This window comes from Solea senegalensis, linkage group LG19 (genome assembly GCF_019176455.1).
Source record: "Solea senegalensis isolate Sse05_10M linkage group LG19, IFAPA_SoseM_1, whole genome shotgun sequence".
NCBI lineage: Eukaryota > Metazoa > Chordata > Actinopteri > Pleuronectiformes > Soleidae > Solea > Solea senegalensis.
Window position 1 is genome coordinate 19,237,298 of NC_058038.1, and position 18,100 is coordinate 19,255,397.

The window sequence follows — 18,100 nt, forward strand, 5'->3', positions numbered from 1 at the left end:
AGGGCTGCAACTAACAATTATTTTTTCATTATTGCTCATCTGCCTCAGGTATTCACCCTGAGAAATTGGTGGAAACCAGCGAAAGTTCACGTCGAGATTTGTCCGATCAACATTAACAGTGGCTACCAATGGCTCGATACCACTTCATCTTGCCCGGTACAGACAATATTATATTACAGCATCAGCCTGATAGCGTGTAATGATGCACTTGTACAACATTTTTACAGTCCGTGCTTAGTGGAAGCATTCATGTCAAATTTAGGGTTTTTGGATCTTATTGGAGTTCACAAATTTATTTTTCCGACGTCTGATCCCGTGATTTTGACCAATATCGGACGGATTCCAGGACTGAGTATCGTATCTGCTCATCCCAAATCAGGAATATTTTTTGAGGTGCATGGTGCTGAGACGATGATCAAGTTGCGGCATTTAACTCGGCCACCCTGACTCAAATGAAACCGATTGGTGCAATGTGACATAATATGCAGTGCACTGCAATCAAAACCTTTAACTTATTCATCTCGGTGCGCCCTGGAGTTGGCCAGAAATACTACAAGAGGTTTGAGTGCAAGAAGACAAAAATCAGAACAGTAGCTACACAACAGCAAAACCTCAATTACTATATAACTGCATAAGGATTGATTCGAATAGCCATTTAAAACTAGATTATACCAGCTTCTCTCACACACACACCCAAGACTATCCACCTTCATGTCAGAGCAAAAAAAGACTCACTCACTGCTTTGAATGTGTGAAAAATGTTAGAAAATTTCTGATGTGTATCTTTGACAATAATGAAAAGCGTTCGATTAGTAAAATGTATTTTTTTGTAATTCTAATTTTCCAATTGGTTGTAAATATTTAATATTCAATTTAGACTATATCCAACTGCAGTGATCAATGCTTCATACCGCAAGTACTGATGAGTTTGTATTTGGGGCAAAATGCGATATTAATTCTCCTTATTTGTCAAAATTGGTCCCAATGTGTCACAAATATGTTTTCATATGCTGTAAATATAATGAAACTGGTTTGTGGGTAATACACACAGGCACGGTGAGATGTACAAACTCTTGGCTCAAAGAGAGGACGTGTGAGTCATCCTCCATCCAACACAGTTCCAGTCTAATGCATATAGACCTAACCTAATTATAGAAATTCAATTTAGAGCACCAGAACTTTAAACGCTACTTATGACGTCCCTTATATTTCAAGACCCATTTTGATTCTGCTTAGTCTCAGACGTTCAGTTCTTTTCTTGTGCGGCTGCAGGAGAGGACAGGGATATTCTCATTATTAAATCAGATCTGACAACAACATGGAGACACCACAGCAGCAGCTTGACTGGGTCCATTGTGATTTGCCGCGGAGGGAGCATCGCCTTTAATTAGCACACTTCAATTTGGCAGGATATTCCACCAACACTCGTGATGTGAAGATCTCCACAGCCACTAATTATCATCATTATCATTTTGGAAGCGCCTTGTAATTATGAGGGAAACTACGTTATGTGCTAGTGAGCAGAAAAATGAACGAGCATACTGTATTATGGTGAAACTGTGGCCTCTTCCTACGACACAAAAGAGAAAAAGGTATTTAACGGTATAGTCACAGAAGTAGAGACTCATGCACTGCAAAAATTTAAAACCTTGCCAAGTATATTTTTTTATAATTTCTAGTCAAAATATGTCATCACACTTAATATCAGACAAAATCACTTAAAGAGTAAGATTTAAGTGAGATAAAGGAGCTTCTTTTGAGGCATCTTGTGTTCTCAGATAGACGTCATAAGGTTTTTAAGCTGCTGTGTCATTTGTAAAAGATGAATTGTCTTGTTTCAAAAAATAGACTTGAATTGAGACAACAAATCCGCTTTATTGAAAACCCACAATGCACAGTACAGTGTGGCTACTTTTCCTAAGCTGCCTAATACGAGTCAGGAATGCTAACTTCAAGACATTTTGTCTCAAAATGCCAGTTTCAATCTAACTTCAAGTAGTTGTTGGACTTAAATCTAGAACGGTGTCACAATTATAGAACTGAAAATGAGTGAAATACACTTGAAACAAACCGGATGTCAAAAAACAAGATGCTACTTTTAAAAGGGACACACAACATCACAATATTAGTAAAAATACAGCTAAAAATGTGTTTTCCCGGCTTATTTCAACATCACCCTTATCTTGTAAGCCTTATATATAAATGTCTTATTTCAAGAAACGTTACCAAGAGAATTTTCACTTGTTTGTTTTTTGCTTATTACAAGCACAAAATATCTTGTATTAATTTTGTTAATTAATTTTTTCCCCAGTGTAGCTCTCTTCTATACCAATGCTCAACAACTGCTTCACCTAAATGGCATGCGGCCACCGTCACACCTGTACATTACCCGCCATCCCACGTCCGAAGTCAACGTGAGAAAGCCCTGCACACTCTGGGGAAATCCAAACATGTGATTTCACTTACTATGGTTGATTAGACCTGCACTCGGGGGCCGCGTGGGTATGTGCAGCCTGCTGCCATGTCTCTCTCAATTCACATATTTCCACGTTCACGCTTGCTATTTTGAGTTCACGTGTCCTCAAAACAGTCAGAATGTTTCATTAAATACTACGGAACGCACAGGAGAAGCAGCACCAATGCATTCTAGACGGTGAGCAATGTCAAAATCTGTACTTTAAAGGGTGATAGACGTAATAATAAGTCATAAAATGACCACAGCCATGAGGAGGGCGGACCATGTTTGGGTTTAATGCCAAATCCAGTAAATAACGAAGCTTTTAGCACTTCAGGTAACTAGTTGCCAGCAGCGACATGCAATGTTTGTAGAGTTTTACATTTTTACAGTACCTCACCGCTCTGGGATGCCGATGAAGTGCAAAAGAAATCCTGCAGACACACTGAAAATTAATAGGTTTCCTCAACTCAGTATTACAGTATTACAACCATGGCCCACTGGTGGTCAAAAACCAGTTTAATCCCGGGTTGATATATAGACCAAATCACCTATAGAGTAAGATTTAAGTGAGATAAAGGAGCTTGTTTTTAGAAAGTGAATCTTGAATATCTTATAACAACATAATCTGCTTCATTGAAAACGACATGGTCAACATGCACAGTACAGTGTGGCTATTTTTCTTACGCTGCCTAATACGAGTCAGGAATGCTAACTTCAAGACATTTTGTTTCTAATCTGACTTCAAGCAGGTGTTGGACTTAAATGTAAAACAGTGTCACAATTATAGAACTAAAAATGAGTTAAATACACCTGAAACAAACAGCACGACAAAAAAAGATGCTACTTTTGAGGGGAAAATACAATTTTTGCGCATCACAAGCTCAGTATGAGATACAAAACATCACAATACTAGTAAAAATATAGCTAAAAATTGGTTTGTCTTATTTCAAGAGAATAAAAATGAAATAATGTCTTATTTCAAGAGAATTTTCACTTTTTTTGCTTGACAACTTGTCAACTCTGAGTATTACAAACATGTCCCACTGGTCAAAAACCAGTTTAATCCCAGGTTGAAACACACACAGGTTTTTATCTATAATCCTGTATGTAGCACCAAATGTTTTGGAGTGTGAGCGACTCGGAGAGCACAAACATCAACCCTGTTTCTCACAGTGTCCATTCACTTCCCTGTCTGTCAAGGTTAGCAATTGACTTAAAAGAAGAAAGAAAGAAGAAAAATCCACATCGTGAATCACCACCAAAATCAAATCATTTCTTCTTTGGGCATAGACCTACATCCCCCAGAACATTCTGTTCCTATGGCTCCTTCACTGTTGTGATTTCTGCTGCTCGCGGACAAACAGCCCAGACCATGACCTCCTGAGAGGACGTCATTATCCGTGGTTCATTTGGGGAACATGTCGCTGTCGTCGCTGCATGTGAAGGCATGTGAGGGTACATTTCTTCAGCACACCGGCTTACTGGAGATATATGCGTCTCAGCCCCTTCCCCCCTCTCCCTCGTCTACTTGTGTGTGTGTGTGTGTGTGTGTGTGTGACGTCAGGCATGCTGTAGGACTGCAACCGCTGCCTCCATAGGCCCCATTATATACGTTACATAACTGATTTCCTTCAGACCGAGAAAGACAAGGGCAGGGGGGGAAGAGGGGGGAGGACGAGAGGGAGGGAGACAGAGCCCACCAACCCACCCTCCCCCTTCCACGTCACCTCCACCACCCCCTCCTCCTCCTCCTCCTCCTCTCCTCTCGCTATACATTAATCCTCAGCCTACCTCAGAAAACCAGGGCACTGCCTCGCAGCAACGAGCTATGGGAATGGAGAGGAGGGGAGGGGGTGGAGTCAGGGATATAGACGTCAAAAGAGGTCATGTCTGGCCAAGATTATGACTCAATGTCTGTATGTACAGAATATATATAGATATACTCACATACATACATATTACTGTATATATACACACATATACGTACATATATATATAGAAAGAGAGAGAGAAAGAGAGAGTGTGTGTGTGTGTGTGTGTGTGGTTTGTGTACATATTCTAGTAGTATTAGGATGACTGTAAATGCAATACCGCACATTTTCTAAGATGCAATACAGACATCCTGTTTCCATTTTCCTGACAGCTTGCATTTACTGTTCCTTCCTCTTCTTTCTCCACATGCACTTTTTGTTTTTTAATTTGGGGCTTTAGAAATAATTTCCCTTTAATAGGATCAATTAAGTATTGGGTTTGTGCTTGTAAAGCTGATTTCCTTGCTTCCAAAAAAAACACAAGCATGAAAGGGAAGGAAAGGAAGCGGCGCTCGTTACAGAGGGACGGACCTTTGGCAGGGAGCTGAAGAGTAATTAAAAGAGCCTCCAGACCAGGCTACTGAAATAATAACTGGGTTACTGGGGGAACCTCGTAAGCATTGTGGGTGTTCCCTGTGTAATTTTATCCGTGGCCTGCCTGGCTCCTGCACCCCAGGGGGAAAATATGACTTGTTTTATTACAACAGTTTCATTTTTATTCCATTCTTACGCCCACAGTCATATTAACAAACCTGTTTTCCTTCTCGTCTACATCTGTGAACGCCCCCTGCATGCTGAATTCTTGCTACATCTCATGACTTCACTTATTCTGTTTAAATACATATAAATCTCACAAGTTTGCGCTCACTTCCAGTATGCACTTTCATACTAGTAATACGTTTCATGCTTGTTTACTTTGGGGTTTTTTGTTCTTAACTGTTTCTAAATGGTTTTAATGACTGATGAATTGCCCCTGGGGACACATAAAGTTTATCAAATGGACATTATGGAATTGAATTTGGAATGAATAAACCCTGGAGTTTACATACGATTATGTCACCAGCAAAAGCGATATCACGGCAGCAAAGCATAGTCAAACCTGTACTTAACATATTTCAGGGTGATATGTGACACGTCCTTGCAACACATACGGTAGATTATTGCACTACTGTATTGTGCGATACTACTGTATCACTCTCAGGCATCGTGTGGAGTGAATTACCCTGCAATTTTCAACACTTGATTGGTCATAAATGACACAAATTGAACACAGATCATAGAAGTGTCTCTGTCTCACTCTCCCTCCTTCACACAGGTTTGCATAGCACTTCTTAGTTAGGACATTAAATCCTTTGATACTCTAATATCTCACCTTTAACCCTTACATTAACCTAACCACAATTCACATTTCACCTCTGACCTCAACAGCCTCAGACATGGGACTCATTAGGGACAGGCTTTGGTCTCCGTGAGGACGACCTGTCCTTAAAAGGTCAGAGTTTGAACCAGAAATGGTTACAAATACTTGAAAACACACACACACACACATATATATAGAGCTGCAATTTACGATTATTTTCATAATCGATTAATCTGTTGATTATGTTCTAGATTGACCGTTTGGTCCATAAAATATCAGAAAACCTTAAAAAAATGTTGATCAGTGTTTGTCCAACCTGGAAATGATGATGTTCTCAAATGTCTTGTTATGTCCACAAACCAAAATTAACTTCTAATGATTTCTTTGTTATACAGAGAAAAGAAATTAAGAAAATATTCACATTTCAGAAGCTTAAACAAAGGGAAACCCTGTTTTAATCATGAAAAAAGCTTCAAATTAATAATCGATTAATTGTTCCAGCTCTGCACGTATACATACATACACTGTGCGCCCACATGGAACTCAGTGCATAATATCGCAGGCATGATCCACATTTCATGCTGCCCATTAAACACATGCATGATTCATATGCAGCATTTCAGGCATACTTTAACATACACAGTGAGAGAGAGACATTTATGTCACAGCAAAGGAATGTGAACAATGACTGTGCAGTAAATATCACTCTCAGGCAGGGACATATACATATACTCTAGATGTATATATAGAGAAAACCCCAGATGTGGGCAACAACCTGTGTTCTGTGCTTTGCTGTGGTGTCACCTCTCTCCCTCAGCAGGGTCAGCCAGGGCCTGTGTGTGTGTGTGTGTGTGTGTAGGTTAACAGGTTTCTTGTTGCAGGCTGATCATATAGTTCCATCTGAAGCGTGCACTTTGGAGCTCAACGTGAGTCCTGGCAGCGTGGGTACAGTACACGGCAGTCATGTAGGTCAGACTGCAGGTTACTGAGGTAACAGGGTCTACAGTCTGTCCTATAGGTGCAGGCGGCGACTATAGTCATGAGGTCGGTCAGTCGGTGCAGCAGCGGCAGCGGCGACCGGGTTGACGTGAGGACAGCACTCACCTTGCACCGCCGTCCCCGTGCACCAGCGCGCCCCCCCCCGCCTCCCCTTTCCCTCTCCCCCTCCCCTGCTTCCTCTTCCTGCTCCACTGACTGTACATGCGAGACTCTCTGACACCGTCAACAACAAGCCTGGACCGCCGCCGACCGCTGCGCCGCGACACGCCGCGACCAACACGTGTGGAGCAAGCACAGCAGAGCGAACATTCGCGAAGGAAACATGTAAATAAATGAAGGAAATAGAGAAATAAATGAATAATAAGCGAGCCCGGTTGGGTTTTACCGTGTCAAACGGCGTCGCTGCCGGTGCCTTCTTCCCCGGTGGTAGCCCCTCTCTCAGTCCGCTTTCAGGTGGAGTGGAGACGGGAGAGTCATGTCTGCCCCGGGACTGCCAAAGCCACGGCCACGCACGGTCTGTCTGCGGGGGAAGTGTGCAGCGGTTGTTAGCTCTCCGCGCTCGGTCCTCCCCCTTCCCTCTCTGCCTGTACAGTATGGGTGAATGCGGGTCAGCATGAGAGGAGATACCGCCGCCGACGATTCGCCACCAGGACCTGCAGCGCCCTCTACCGCCCGGAGAGGAGTACTGCAAGGCGGTGGGTGTGTGGGGGGTTGCATAAGCTCAGCCGGTGTCTGGAGAATTACCGGGGAATGCCACTGGATTTTAATTTATGTGCAATACTGTCAGACATGTTCATTGTAATAATGTATGCTTATTCTGTTTTATTTTGCTTTGTATTCTTTTGTAATGTATTTTATTTTATTTTTTTATTTTTTATGTTGGAAATTGAACGCTCTAAATCAGGCATGTCCAAAATCCGGCCCGCGGGACAATCTTGGCCCTTGGTCAGTTTTTGTACGGCCCCCATATTTGGTATGGCTCAGCCGTGACAGACAGATACATACATCCATCCATCCTCAGTACAAATACTTCATTATCTGTACTTTACTTTGTTATTTATAGTTCTGACAACTGTTACTTTTACTTCACTACATTTCCTAAATAAAACGTGTACTTTTACTCTGACACATTTCCCTTAACTATCTTTGTTACTCGTTAAACAAAATAAAAGCTGAGTTGGCGACGTAATGCCTGTTTGTTGTCGCTAGTTGTTTTTAGCGGCACCAGCCATTAGCCGCTCAGCTGTTAGCCGCAGATTACGGCTCCAAGTGGACTTAAAACACACCAGCGGCTCGTTGTTTACCGTGTCCGACGCCGAGGCTCTGGTCTCCGGGTTTCTGTACACTCCGGACGCCGGGTTTCAGCTATCAGCTGTTCCGTGCAGAAAGGCCCTTGTTCCAACTGGGTCGTGAACCCAGGTCTTTTTTTGCGGCAAGGCAGCAGAGCTAACCACTACTCCACCATGTGGCCCAGCCTAAAGGTCCTCAGCAGCTGTATGTAATAGTGTTAGGATAACAATGTGACGACATCAGCGCCTCCATATGAGAGGGATTTGCTTCTATTGTGGGTTTAATTGTTCCACTGTGCAGACTTTGGTTCACTGTCACTGGGACTCCGCTGTTTTCACACATGCAGGCAATTAATTTTTCCAGCGAGAAGGCTCTTATAAGCCACTTAATGCAACTTGCCCAGCACCAAACTACAGGCAGAGACGGTTAGAGAGTAGCTGGTGAACGCAGAGGAGCACTCAGAGATTTCCCTCAGGAGTCAGTCAGGAGAAAGAGTTCAGAAAAGGTTTTCCTCAGGTGAACAGAGACATCGATACATGAACGACAGGAGCGGACAGGTTGCAGATGTCTTTTTCTTTGTGTTTTTATTGCACACACCTACACTGGTTTCCATGACTTCAGAGGACATTGCATTGACTTACATTCATTTCCTCTACTTACTCTAACCTTACCCATACTGGTCTAAACCTCACCTTGAAACATGTCTTCACCTTAAAATGTAGTCATTTACATTATGGGGACTTGCTTTTTGTCACCATAATGTGACTGTGTAAACAGACTTAGGTCCCCACAACATTAGTAATACCTGTACGCACACACACCAAAAATCAGTTTGAACGTTATCTTTGACAAATATGTAAAAAAAGAAGATGAGGAATGTTAGTGCAGTAGATTTATAGTAAGGTTGATTTCAACATCAATCAATTATCAATTCATTGTCATTATTTTCTGGTTTTATTTACTTTATTACAGTAAACTAAACATATTTGAAGCATTATTTAAGTATGTTGCCATTTTGGCACAACAGAGATTGAAAATAAAAAGAATCATTTGTCACAGCCCTAATCTATTTAACGACGGACACATTTAGCAACACTCAGTAAGTCATTAAGCACTAATACTTGTAATTTCTCTCTCTCTCTCACGCCTCAGTGGTTTTTGCTGATTTATGAAAGATGCTTCATGTTACCACATGTTGTTTCTAGACTCTAAGGCTCGACAGCTTCACCAGTTTGCTGTGAAAGTGATTCACTAAAATTCTGATTTGATCTCCCGGTGACGGCAAAAATAAAGCTGTTAAGGTCAGGTGGTTGATGGGAAGAGGTCACTGATTATTATCTGTGTGTGTTTGTCTGTGCAAACTCCAGATTGGAGTCATCAGAATCAACACGCTTTCTTTTTTGTTGCTATTACAGAGTCTTGTTGTGCGTGTTTTTGTCAATAGTGTTTATTGAAATAACACTAAACCAACACGTAATGTTGTAAAATAACAGGCTGACGGGGTAAAAGAGGAGAGACGTGTACGAAGTTTGCCCCTTGAGCAGTGAATGTGAAATGATGAAGTGGTCGCGCTCACACTCCCTCATCTCTGTGTAAAAAGAAAAGCTGTGTGTCAGGTCTCTGAGAATGAACCGTGCGTTGTGTGTTTGGTTGTTTTTACGTGTCGACAGGGAAAACAGGTTTTGTTTGGTTCACCCTGGTTCACACTGTGTTTGTGCAAAGGCATTGTCTTCCTGAGGAACTTTGCTCTCTGTCCAAACAAACTATTCTCCTACACGGCGCCTGAGTTCATCCTTGAATGCAAATGCAAAGACTCGTTCAGATGAAATAATTCTGATGATTCAGTTCACCATCTGCATGTGTTTGTATTGGTATGTGTGTGTGTGTGTGTGTGTGTGGGATCAGGAATCATTAACGGCAGCTGTTGTAAACCGGTGCGCACGTTGAGGCAAAACAAATGATACCGTAGCGATACACGTGAACGATCAATCCGTCTTGTGCATTAGCAGAGGAATATACATGATATTAAATATTCATGAGATTTTCTCTTGATTTATCATGACTACATTTGACAGGAGGGAGTAAAAACACAGACCACTGAGCGTCAGGGAGACACAGACCACTGAACTGTTGCTATAAAATGACAATTATATAACAATATGCCATTTTCTTGTGTGTATTTTATTGCCTCGTGTGAGATTTAATGTCTTTTATCTACTATTCTGTTGTTCCACTGTGAATGTTTTAAAGTGCTTTACAAATGAAATTGGGATTGGATAGGATCATTTCAAAATAAAAGTGTTTGTTTTAATGTGCGACAATATTTAGTTTACATTAAAAAAAATGTACTTATGATGCAAAAAAACATAAGTGAGGGGAGGGAGGTGAGTTCAGATAAACAAAGGTGGTGAGGGAGGAGTTCTAAGTCATTCTACAATTTAGGAAACCGCACTGTCGAGGGAATTAAAGAAGAGAACTTGGATCTTGAGAGATGGAAACTTGTTGAAGCAGAAGAACAAAAGAATGAAATGTCGCATATTGAAGGATTTTGGGAGAAGACTGCAAGAGACAAAGTCAAAACAGATATTCCTGGTAACCTCCTCTTCCCTGACCCTCTTTTTTGGGGTCCCTGCTTGAAAAATGACTAAATACAGGTGTACGTTTCACTGGAGATGCCACTGTGCAGATGGAACTCAGCATAAACGAAGGATTTTTGTCCCTCGCCAAGAAAACCATTGCATTTTAAAAGTAAATATCAGCTTTACAAATGTGCATTAGGACCTTAATAAAGATTTGAGTATAAATGAAGCTTCAAAAGATTGTTTCAAAAACATTAACGGTGAATGGATTCACAGCTTTTTTTCAGGAGTCCACGTTTTCTCCGCCGCCTCACTGCTATAAATGTGAGAGAAATGGAGAAATCTATGAGAAAGTATGAGACATCATCAGTTTGCAAAGGAAAGCAGAGGTGTCCCAAAGGTGGAGGAGGTGAGCTGTGGTGATAATGTGCAGCAGAAACGCTCTAACTGTGGTGGAATGAGTCAATTTGCAGGTCCGGAGATAAGGCGAGAGGAGGAAAGTGACGCAGCGCAGACTATAGTGTTTTCACACAAACTGTGAAGGGAGTGTAGGACAAGCATGAAGTCAGATTTGTCAAGATGAGTCATCTTTTGTGAGTTTTCTAGGGCAGTTAATCCTAAAGTTCGGGAGAGGAAGCCGACATAATTCTAACAACACGAAAGACAGGAAACTGTGGCACAAGTCCAGAAAAATGTAACTGAGTTCTAACATCTGCAAAATAACGGACACAATTTTAAAAATGAACGATGTAAGGATAAATCCCAGCGCAGTTTCCTGGATTGCAGACGTACTATGGACTGTTAAGAACATAAAATCAGAAAAGCACAAACATACAGATGAAATATGATGTGATGTGAGGAGACTAGACTCACTTGACTTCGTCCTCTTCGTCTGTCTGCGTCTTCCTCACCTATTGCCACGAGGTGTTGGCTCTGGTTAAGTCCTCGTTGACGCCTCTCCTCCAAGACAGCCGTGGCCTTCCCCTCCTTCTTTTCCCTTGAGGATTCCACTCAAGGGCAGATCTAGTGATGGATGCAGGTGTGGCCTCTCCATCTCCATCTCCTTCTTCTAATGGTGACTTCCACCATGTTCGTGGCCTGTTCTCTCCAGTAGGTCTGATCTTCCTGGGCCACCAGATTCCACGGATATAGCGTAGTCTTAAGTTAATGAAGGTTTGGAGGAGGTTCTGTCAGGCCCCACGTTTCACAGCCGGACAGCAGCATGGACTTTTACATTTGAAATGTGGAAAGACGTGGAATTCATAGTGCAGAAGGTACAAGGGGCTAAATCAGCATAGTTTCCTGCCAAAAATGGAGTTGCCGTGGTTGCGTGAAGCTCCCGAGGTGCTATCCTGGGGGAAAAGGAAAAGACTGGGAGGAAAGATAAGACACATGTGGTCGCAGTAATGAACAGGTGTGGAAACACGGGGTGTTGCGTCACCGTGGAGTCGAGGGGACGAGGGACGATATTTCCCTCAGGAGTCAGTTCAGATCAAAAACAGCTTAAAGAGGAGCGGCGATAAATAAATGACAGGAGCAGACGACAGGTTGGAAGTGTCTTTCACTTGTGCATCTGTGTTTTTTATTGCAATATTATTACACCTGCATGTTAAAACATATTTACAAACACACACACACACACACATACATGCACACGCGCATACACACCAGTAGTGGTCGGAAGAGAAGAAGTTGTTGGGACTAAAAGCACAGAACACGCGACGTGAGAGGGAAAAAAAACACAAACTCCACAAATTAAACATCGACTGTTGTCACATTTACACACACACACACACAGAGTAACGTGTAGCACTTCTATTCCCACAAGAACAGCTTCCGAGAAGCAGGTCAAATATTTCTGAGTCGATGTTAAAAGTGCAGATTGTTGTTTTAAAAAAATAAAATAAAATAATAATAATAATAAAAAAAATCTTTAACACTGATGATTCCATAGCTACACTCTGCAGACTGAACTGAACACAGACAGACAGACAGACAGGCCAACTATCCAACATTTACCTTCACTATCACAGGAACCGACGGGGAAGAAGAATCATACTGATAACGTACCAAATAGACGGATCGTTTAAATTAGTTTGGTGATATACTGTACTTCGCTTGGTCTATATATACTATTTACAGGACATGAATATACTGTATAGTTAAAGGGATTACATTTACACATGGAACTGCTGCTGCTTCTTTATATATTCTTTCTTTTTTTCTTTAACAGCCACAACAAAGTTTACTAAAAAGCCTCTCGTAGATTCTTAATATTCAGATGGCTTTTGTGTCACTTTCTGACGTATTCTGTTTATACTGTATGCATTTCTTTAAACACACACACACACACCGTACTGTAACAATAACTACCTTCAAGAGATATGCAACATATACATCAAACACTATAGCTAAAAACATATGTACTTACGAACCCTTTTTTGTTATTTTTATGCAGGATGCACAAAACAGCATTTTTTTTACAGTCATTATAATGCAACCTTGCTTTTTACAGATAACAGAGACGCTGTGACGCGTCAGCATTCTGACGACGAAGAAGGTGACACAGGTGATAAGTGCCAGTAGAAACATGCTGAGAGACAGAGGACAGGTGGACTCCTCTCATAGACCGGGCGTATTTCAGATACATAGACGGATGGAGCAGAGGGTGAAAGAAAGGACGAAGATCTCTCCATCTTTGTCTTCTCCTTAGTTTGTTCCTTATGGCGGATGTTGATGGTGGGACTCTACTCATAGAAGCTGCGGTCACTGGAAAAGCAGAGACACAGGAGAAGGAAAGACATTTATTTTAGGATTTCAAACGTCTGTTTCGCTGTTATGTTCACACAACGCTGAATCATCAAGTCCGTCAGCTTCACACAGCTATTTGTGTTTCCTCTGTAAAGCATTGATTAGCTCGCACGTAGCTCGGCTAACATTCCCGCACTGCGCGCAGGAAGTGATCTATTTTAAGTGGCGTCAGACGGTGGCGAGGGCGACACTTTGCGAGTAAAGTGAGACGGCTGTAAATTACAGGTTGGAGCATGAAGAGTGAGACATAATGAAGCGCATACAGAGGTGAATTGTGCTGAAACAACAAACAAACAAACCCCCCCCCGCCCCCCGGGCGTTCAGCAGTCTGAAACGGTGACCGACCGCCCCTGCACTGCTGCGGCTGTATGAAAAACAAACACGCCCACCGTCAGGTTTGATAATACTGCTTGATTATCAACAATCAACAGATAAAGTGATAAATCAATTCCACTAATGACAGACGTGTGAGCATGGACGAGCATGACGAAAGACAAAGACATCTTTAGCAACACTTTGTGTCTAATAAAGACTAACACTTGTTGTTTCTTCATCTGTGGACTGTTTACTTTGATCATACATTCATGGCAAATGTGCAAAAGTTTGGATGCTGAAGACAACAGAAAAAGAGCTGATCCATGAAAAAAAAATAAAAAGAAGTTCTATACTAACTAAAACACTCCTATCTAAATCCTACAGCAGAGGTAAATCCATGTAAAGTTAATCTCGTAGCTCAACCGGAGAGGCAGAGGGCGTTTGTCAAAACTATATTTGTGCATATTACACTTTTTATATTTAAAAATTCTAAATAAAACGCCTTATTTTGCTAATTAAATGAAAATGCAAAGGAAAACACATGTTTCTGGTCCACATTTAAATTTATTAAGCTATTTACACCTCTGATTTGTGTGACCATAACTTCATAGGTATCATAACATTTATGGAAACACAGGACAGTTTTCAGCCATATAAAAACCTACAACTGCTATTTATTTATTTTTTACAAATAAACCTTTATTCTTCTGGTGCATGTGTGTGTGAGTAAGGGGCCCTGGCATTTCCTGAACACAAGAAAGGCGGAGCTTCAAGAAAAAACAGGTTGGGAATGACTGTACTAGCCAACTACGGACTCTAAAATGCTGTGTTTCCATCATGGTACGTTCGCTGTGGTACAGTACGGTAAGGAACGGATGGTGAAGCCCTGGGTCAGTAGCTTTCGCTCGGTAGACGAGGTGCGAGGCTGTGCTCGGCGGTTGCGTCAGCGAGGTGTGTAACGTCATATCGGTGCGACGACAACAAACGGCGACGTACAGAAGATCGTGCTGTCGTTTGCAGGCATCATCTTCTTCATGTCGCCCAATCACCTGATCATTGTGGGTGGAGCCAGTCTATCTCCAGCCTCACCGTACCATTTTACTCTGCTACCCGAAGGGAAGGGTGCCAAATAGGGATGTGACGATTATTATTGTCAGAGAATTAATCGCCATATCACGATTGTTATGTGTTCATTGACTTCACAACACTATGAATGTGTAAAATCACATGGACACCTCTTAAAAGTTTCTTTTATTTTCATATTTTGATGCCAACATAACAAAATAATGTAGCAAATGCACTACACTATTAAATAGGAACAATTATTAAATTACAATGACACAAATAAATTTGTAATAAATGAAACGGACATCACATGATGTAAAAAACGCTAATGTTACGTCAGTTGAACATTAATAACGTCATTTAACCCAGTTACTGTGCGTTTACCTTTAATAATCTTTTCTGACGGTATTGAGGAAACGTTACGATTAATATACCGTAGCGTTTACTACTGCGATTAATTGTGAAATGAAGTCATCGCGACATCCCTAGTGCCAAATAATGGACTGGCTGGTTATTGTGTTACCATCCCTGATGGAAAACGTAATGTACCGTACTGTACCAAGCTGAAGCGCTCCACGCGGTGAAAACACGGCTCAACTGTCAGGCTCTACAGGTTCATGGCTTTAATGTTGATCTTACCAGTTTGCTGTGAAAGTGACTCACACCTTAAATTCTGATTTGATCTCCTTCATTCAACCTGGTGATGGCAAAATAAAGCTGTTAAAAAGGTCAGCAGTTGATGGGAAGAGGTCACTGATTATTGACGATGAGAACACCCACATTCTGTGTGTGTGTAAACTCTGGATTGGAGACATTGGGATCAATACGCTTTGTTTTTTGCTATTACTGAGTCTTGTGTGTGTGTGTGTGTTGTCAATAGTGTTTATTGAAATAACACTAAAACAACATGTAATGGTCTAAAATAACAGGCTGACGGGGGTAAAAGAGAAGAGACGTTAAAATGGAAGGCAGATGAGAGGAGAGTGAAAGACGGGGACTTTTTTTAATTACTTTAATTTACTTTTGCACTACAAGCGGTGAATGTGAAATGATTAAGTGGTGCAGAGTGCTTGTACTCACGCCCCCTCATCTCTGAGCAGAGACAGGAACTTGGTCACTCTATAATCCTGGTCCATCTAGAAACAGAGACAGAAAGCAGTGGGAGCGTGAGAACAGTCTGTTCGTGGCAGAAATAAACAGTTGCATTCATTAAAATCTCCCAGCAGCTACACAGATGCTGCTGTACTGTCTCAAGTACTCAGTACTATACATATACATATATATATATATATATATATATATATATACATATATAAAGTGTATTAAAGGGCTTATTTATGGTTCTTTGAATTTTTTATTTATTTAACTTTCATTTAACCAGGAAAAGACTCATTGAGATTAAAAATCTATTTGCTTTCCTCGCACTCAACAGTGGGTTTAAATTGACTGAAGGACATCAACCTGTTTTCAAATATAACCTCCTAAGTGTGAACTCAGCCTATGTGAACGCCTCGAGCAAAGTTGTCGACATTATGAGATCAAGCGACATCTGTAAGGACATGGCAACCTTGAGGTGTGACCACCGAATTTTAATCCAACTGCATGTTTTAATCAAATTTGTAGAAGAAAGAAAGAAAGAAAGAAAGAAAGAAAGAAAGAAGAAAATCTATTGTTACTCATCAGATATGGGATTAGCATCCAACCATCAATCTATAAGTGGGAAAGTTAATTAGCATAAAATGATGGAAATGTCACACTCTGAGGCTCACAAACCACAAAACTGTTAAGTGCTTTGAGATGCAAGATGACAACAATGTCACGTCGTCCTGTTGTTTCCCACAGCAACCACAAGATCCAGCAAAGTGCAGTAAAGAGCAGCTAAGAGTTGGCATTAATAAATCCAGTGACAACATGTTTTTATTTTTCACTCCAAAACCTGTCATAATTCCCTTCTTTTCTTCACATTATCTTTAATTCTCAGTGAACACCTATGGTCAATCACATCACCCTCTATCACAGCTCATGCATGGTGTTAATAATAACAGAATTATTATTGTTATTATTATTATTATTATTATTATTAATAATAATAATAATAATAATAATAATAATGATGATGATGATATTAATGCTGCTTTGACGAGTCCCACTTACCTGCAGCGACATCTCAATGAGCACCAGGAGTTTCTTGATGCCGATCCAGACTCGCTTCCCTTTGAGCTGCTGTGCGATCTTGGCCCGCTCTTTGTCGGTGAAGCTCCCCAGAAGCTGCACGACGTTTAGACACAGACACAGACGTTTAGAGAGGGTGAAGATTCTTTAAATCCTTGACATTATGCCCGTCGCTAATTAGACGAGGCATTTGGCTACCTTAGCGGAGTCATCGTTTCATTTCTCCACTTTGACATTCAGAGCACTGGGCTGCGGGGCCTCTGCGATGTTGTGAAGGTCTAGTGCCGAAATGCCACAGTAATTAATAGTATGCCGGTGTGTGCGCGGGTCTCCTCGCTACCCTATGAGTGACTTTTTGACCTGGTCATAATGAAGCAAAACCTGATTTCTGAGGAGGGTTAAGATTGGAATTGTGGTTAAGTTGAGGTTAAAGCTAATGCTTCGTTTAGTCTGTCTAAATGAATGGAAGTCAACGAGAGTCCTTCAAAGGACAGCTACGTGTGTGTGCTCTTGAGAATGGAGGGTATGTATAATTCATCACTTCCGTCTGAGTGTCCTTGTGTAAGTGCCCAACCTTGAGTATCCGTTTGCACTCATACCTCCAACGCGTCAACGAGCTGTTCTCCAGTAGAGATGTTGGGGGCGTGGATGGTGGTGCTGAAGGCATCCAACATCTCCATCTCCTGCAGCACATCCTTCCTGCTGGTGGTGCCGATGATGAGCAGCTTCCGACCCTGTATCCGGACATTTAATGTCATGAGTGAAGATTAATTGCAATTAATTACGAATGTAGTACAATTTAATAGACGTGCTGTCAGTTAAACGCGTTATTAACGGCGTCAATTTTTTTTATAATCGCGAAATTAACGTCCTTTTTGGCCGAGCAAACTTTGTAGTTTTGTAGATATGGTTTCCCACGAGTGAAACAACATGATACTCATATAAATAAGTTTTAACCATTTAAAAGAAAAAAAAAAAGAACTGCCTAATATTTAGTAATAATCAGTTAGTCTGTATGTGTTCCTCACAATACCTCGCCCGAAATTCAAATTTCAGAGGTTAGAGGTTAGAATTGCAAAAGCAAGTGCTTTAAATTCTACTTTTCTTGTATTATGAACCTCTGTACAGGGTTAGGGTTCCAGGTTTTTACTAAAACCAAAGTAAATGCATGTGATTGGCTTCCTGACACACACAGCACCTCTAAACGTCAGTATTCTGTCTGCTTTGTTGTAGTAAAATA

At 41.2% G+C, this 18,100-nt stretch overlaps 2 protein-coding genes across 4 annotated transcripts in view; both read right to left on the reverse strand.

The window, feature by feature from the left end:
• Nucleotides 1-7,265, reverse strand: part of LOC122784937 (thyroid hormone receptor alpha) — a 99,511-nt gene extending 92,246 nt beyond the window's left edge. The window contains exon 1 of the mRNA XM_044050378.1: nt 7,014-7,265. The gene's annotated coding sequence lies outside the window, so the exon portion shown is untranslated. The remainder of the gene's footprint in view (nt 1-7,013) is intronic.
• A 4,780-nt stretch (nt 7,266-12,045) lies between these two features.
• The window catches only part of LOC122785051 (vesicle-fusing ATPase), a 36,132-nt gene continuing 30,077 nt past the window's right edge, over nt 12,046-18,100 (reverse strand). For 2 of the 3 annotated variants that reach the window (XM_044050645.1, XM_044050643.1), the window contains 5 exons: nt 17,460-17,594; nt 16,843-16,956; nt 15,769-15,824; nt 15,328-15,385; nt 13,203-13,266 (listed from right to left, as the gene is read on the reverse strand). In XM_044050645.1, the coding sequence (XP_043906580.1) occupies nt 15,355-15,385; nt 15,769-15,824; nt 16,843-16,956; nt 17,460-17,594 (336 nt within the window). In that variant the 3' untranslated portion in view covers nt 13,203-13,266; nt 15,328-15,354. Of the gene's footprint in view, nt 13,267-15,327; nt 15,386-15,768; nt 15,825-16,842; nt 16,957-17,459; nt 17,595-18,100 lie in introns of all 3 variants that reach the window. The other variant, XM_044050644.1, reaches the window with a different exon arrangement.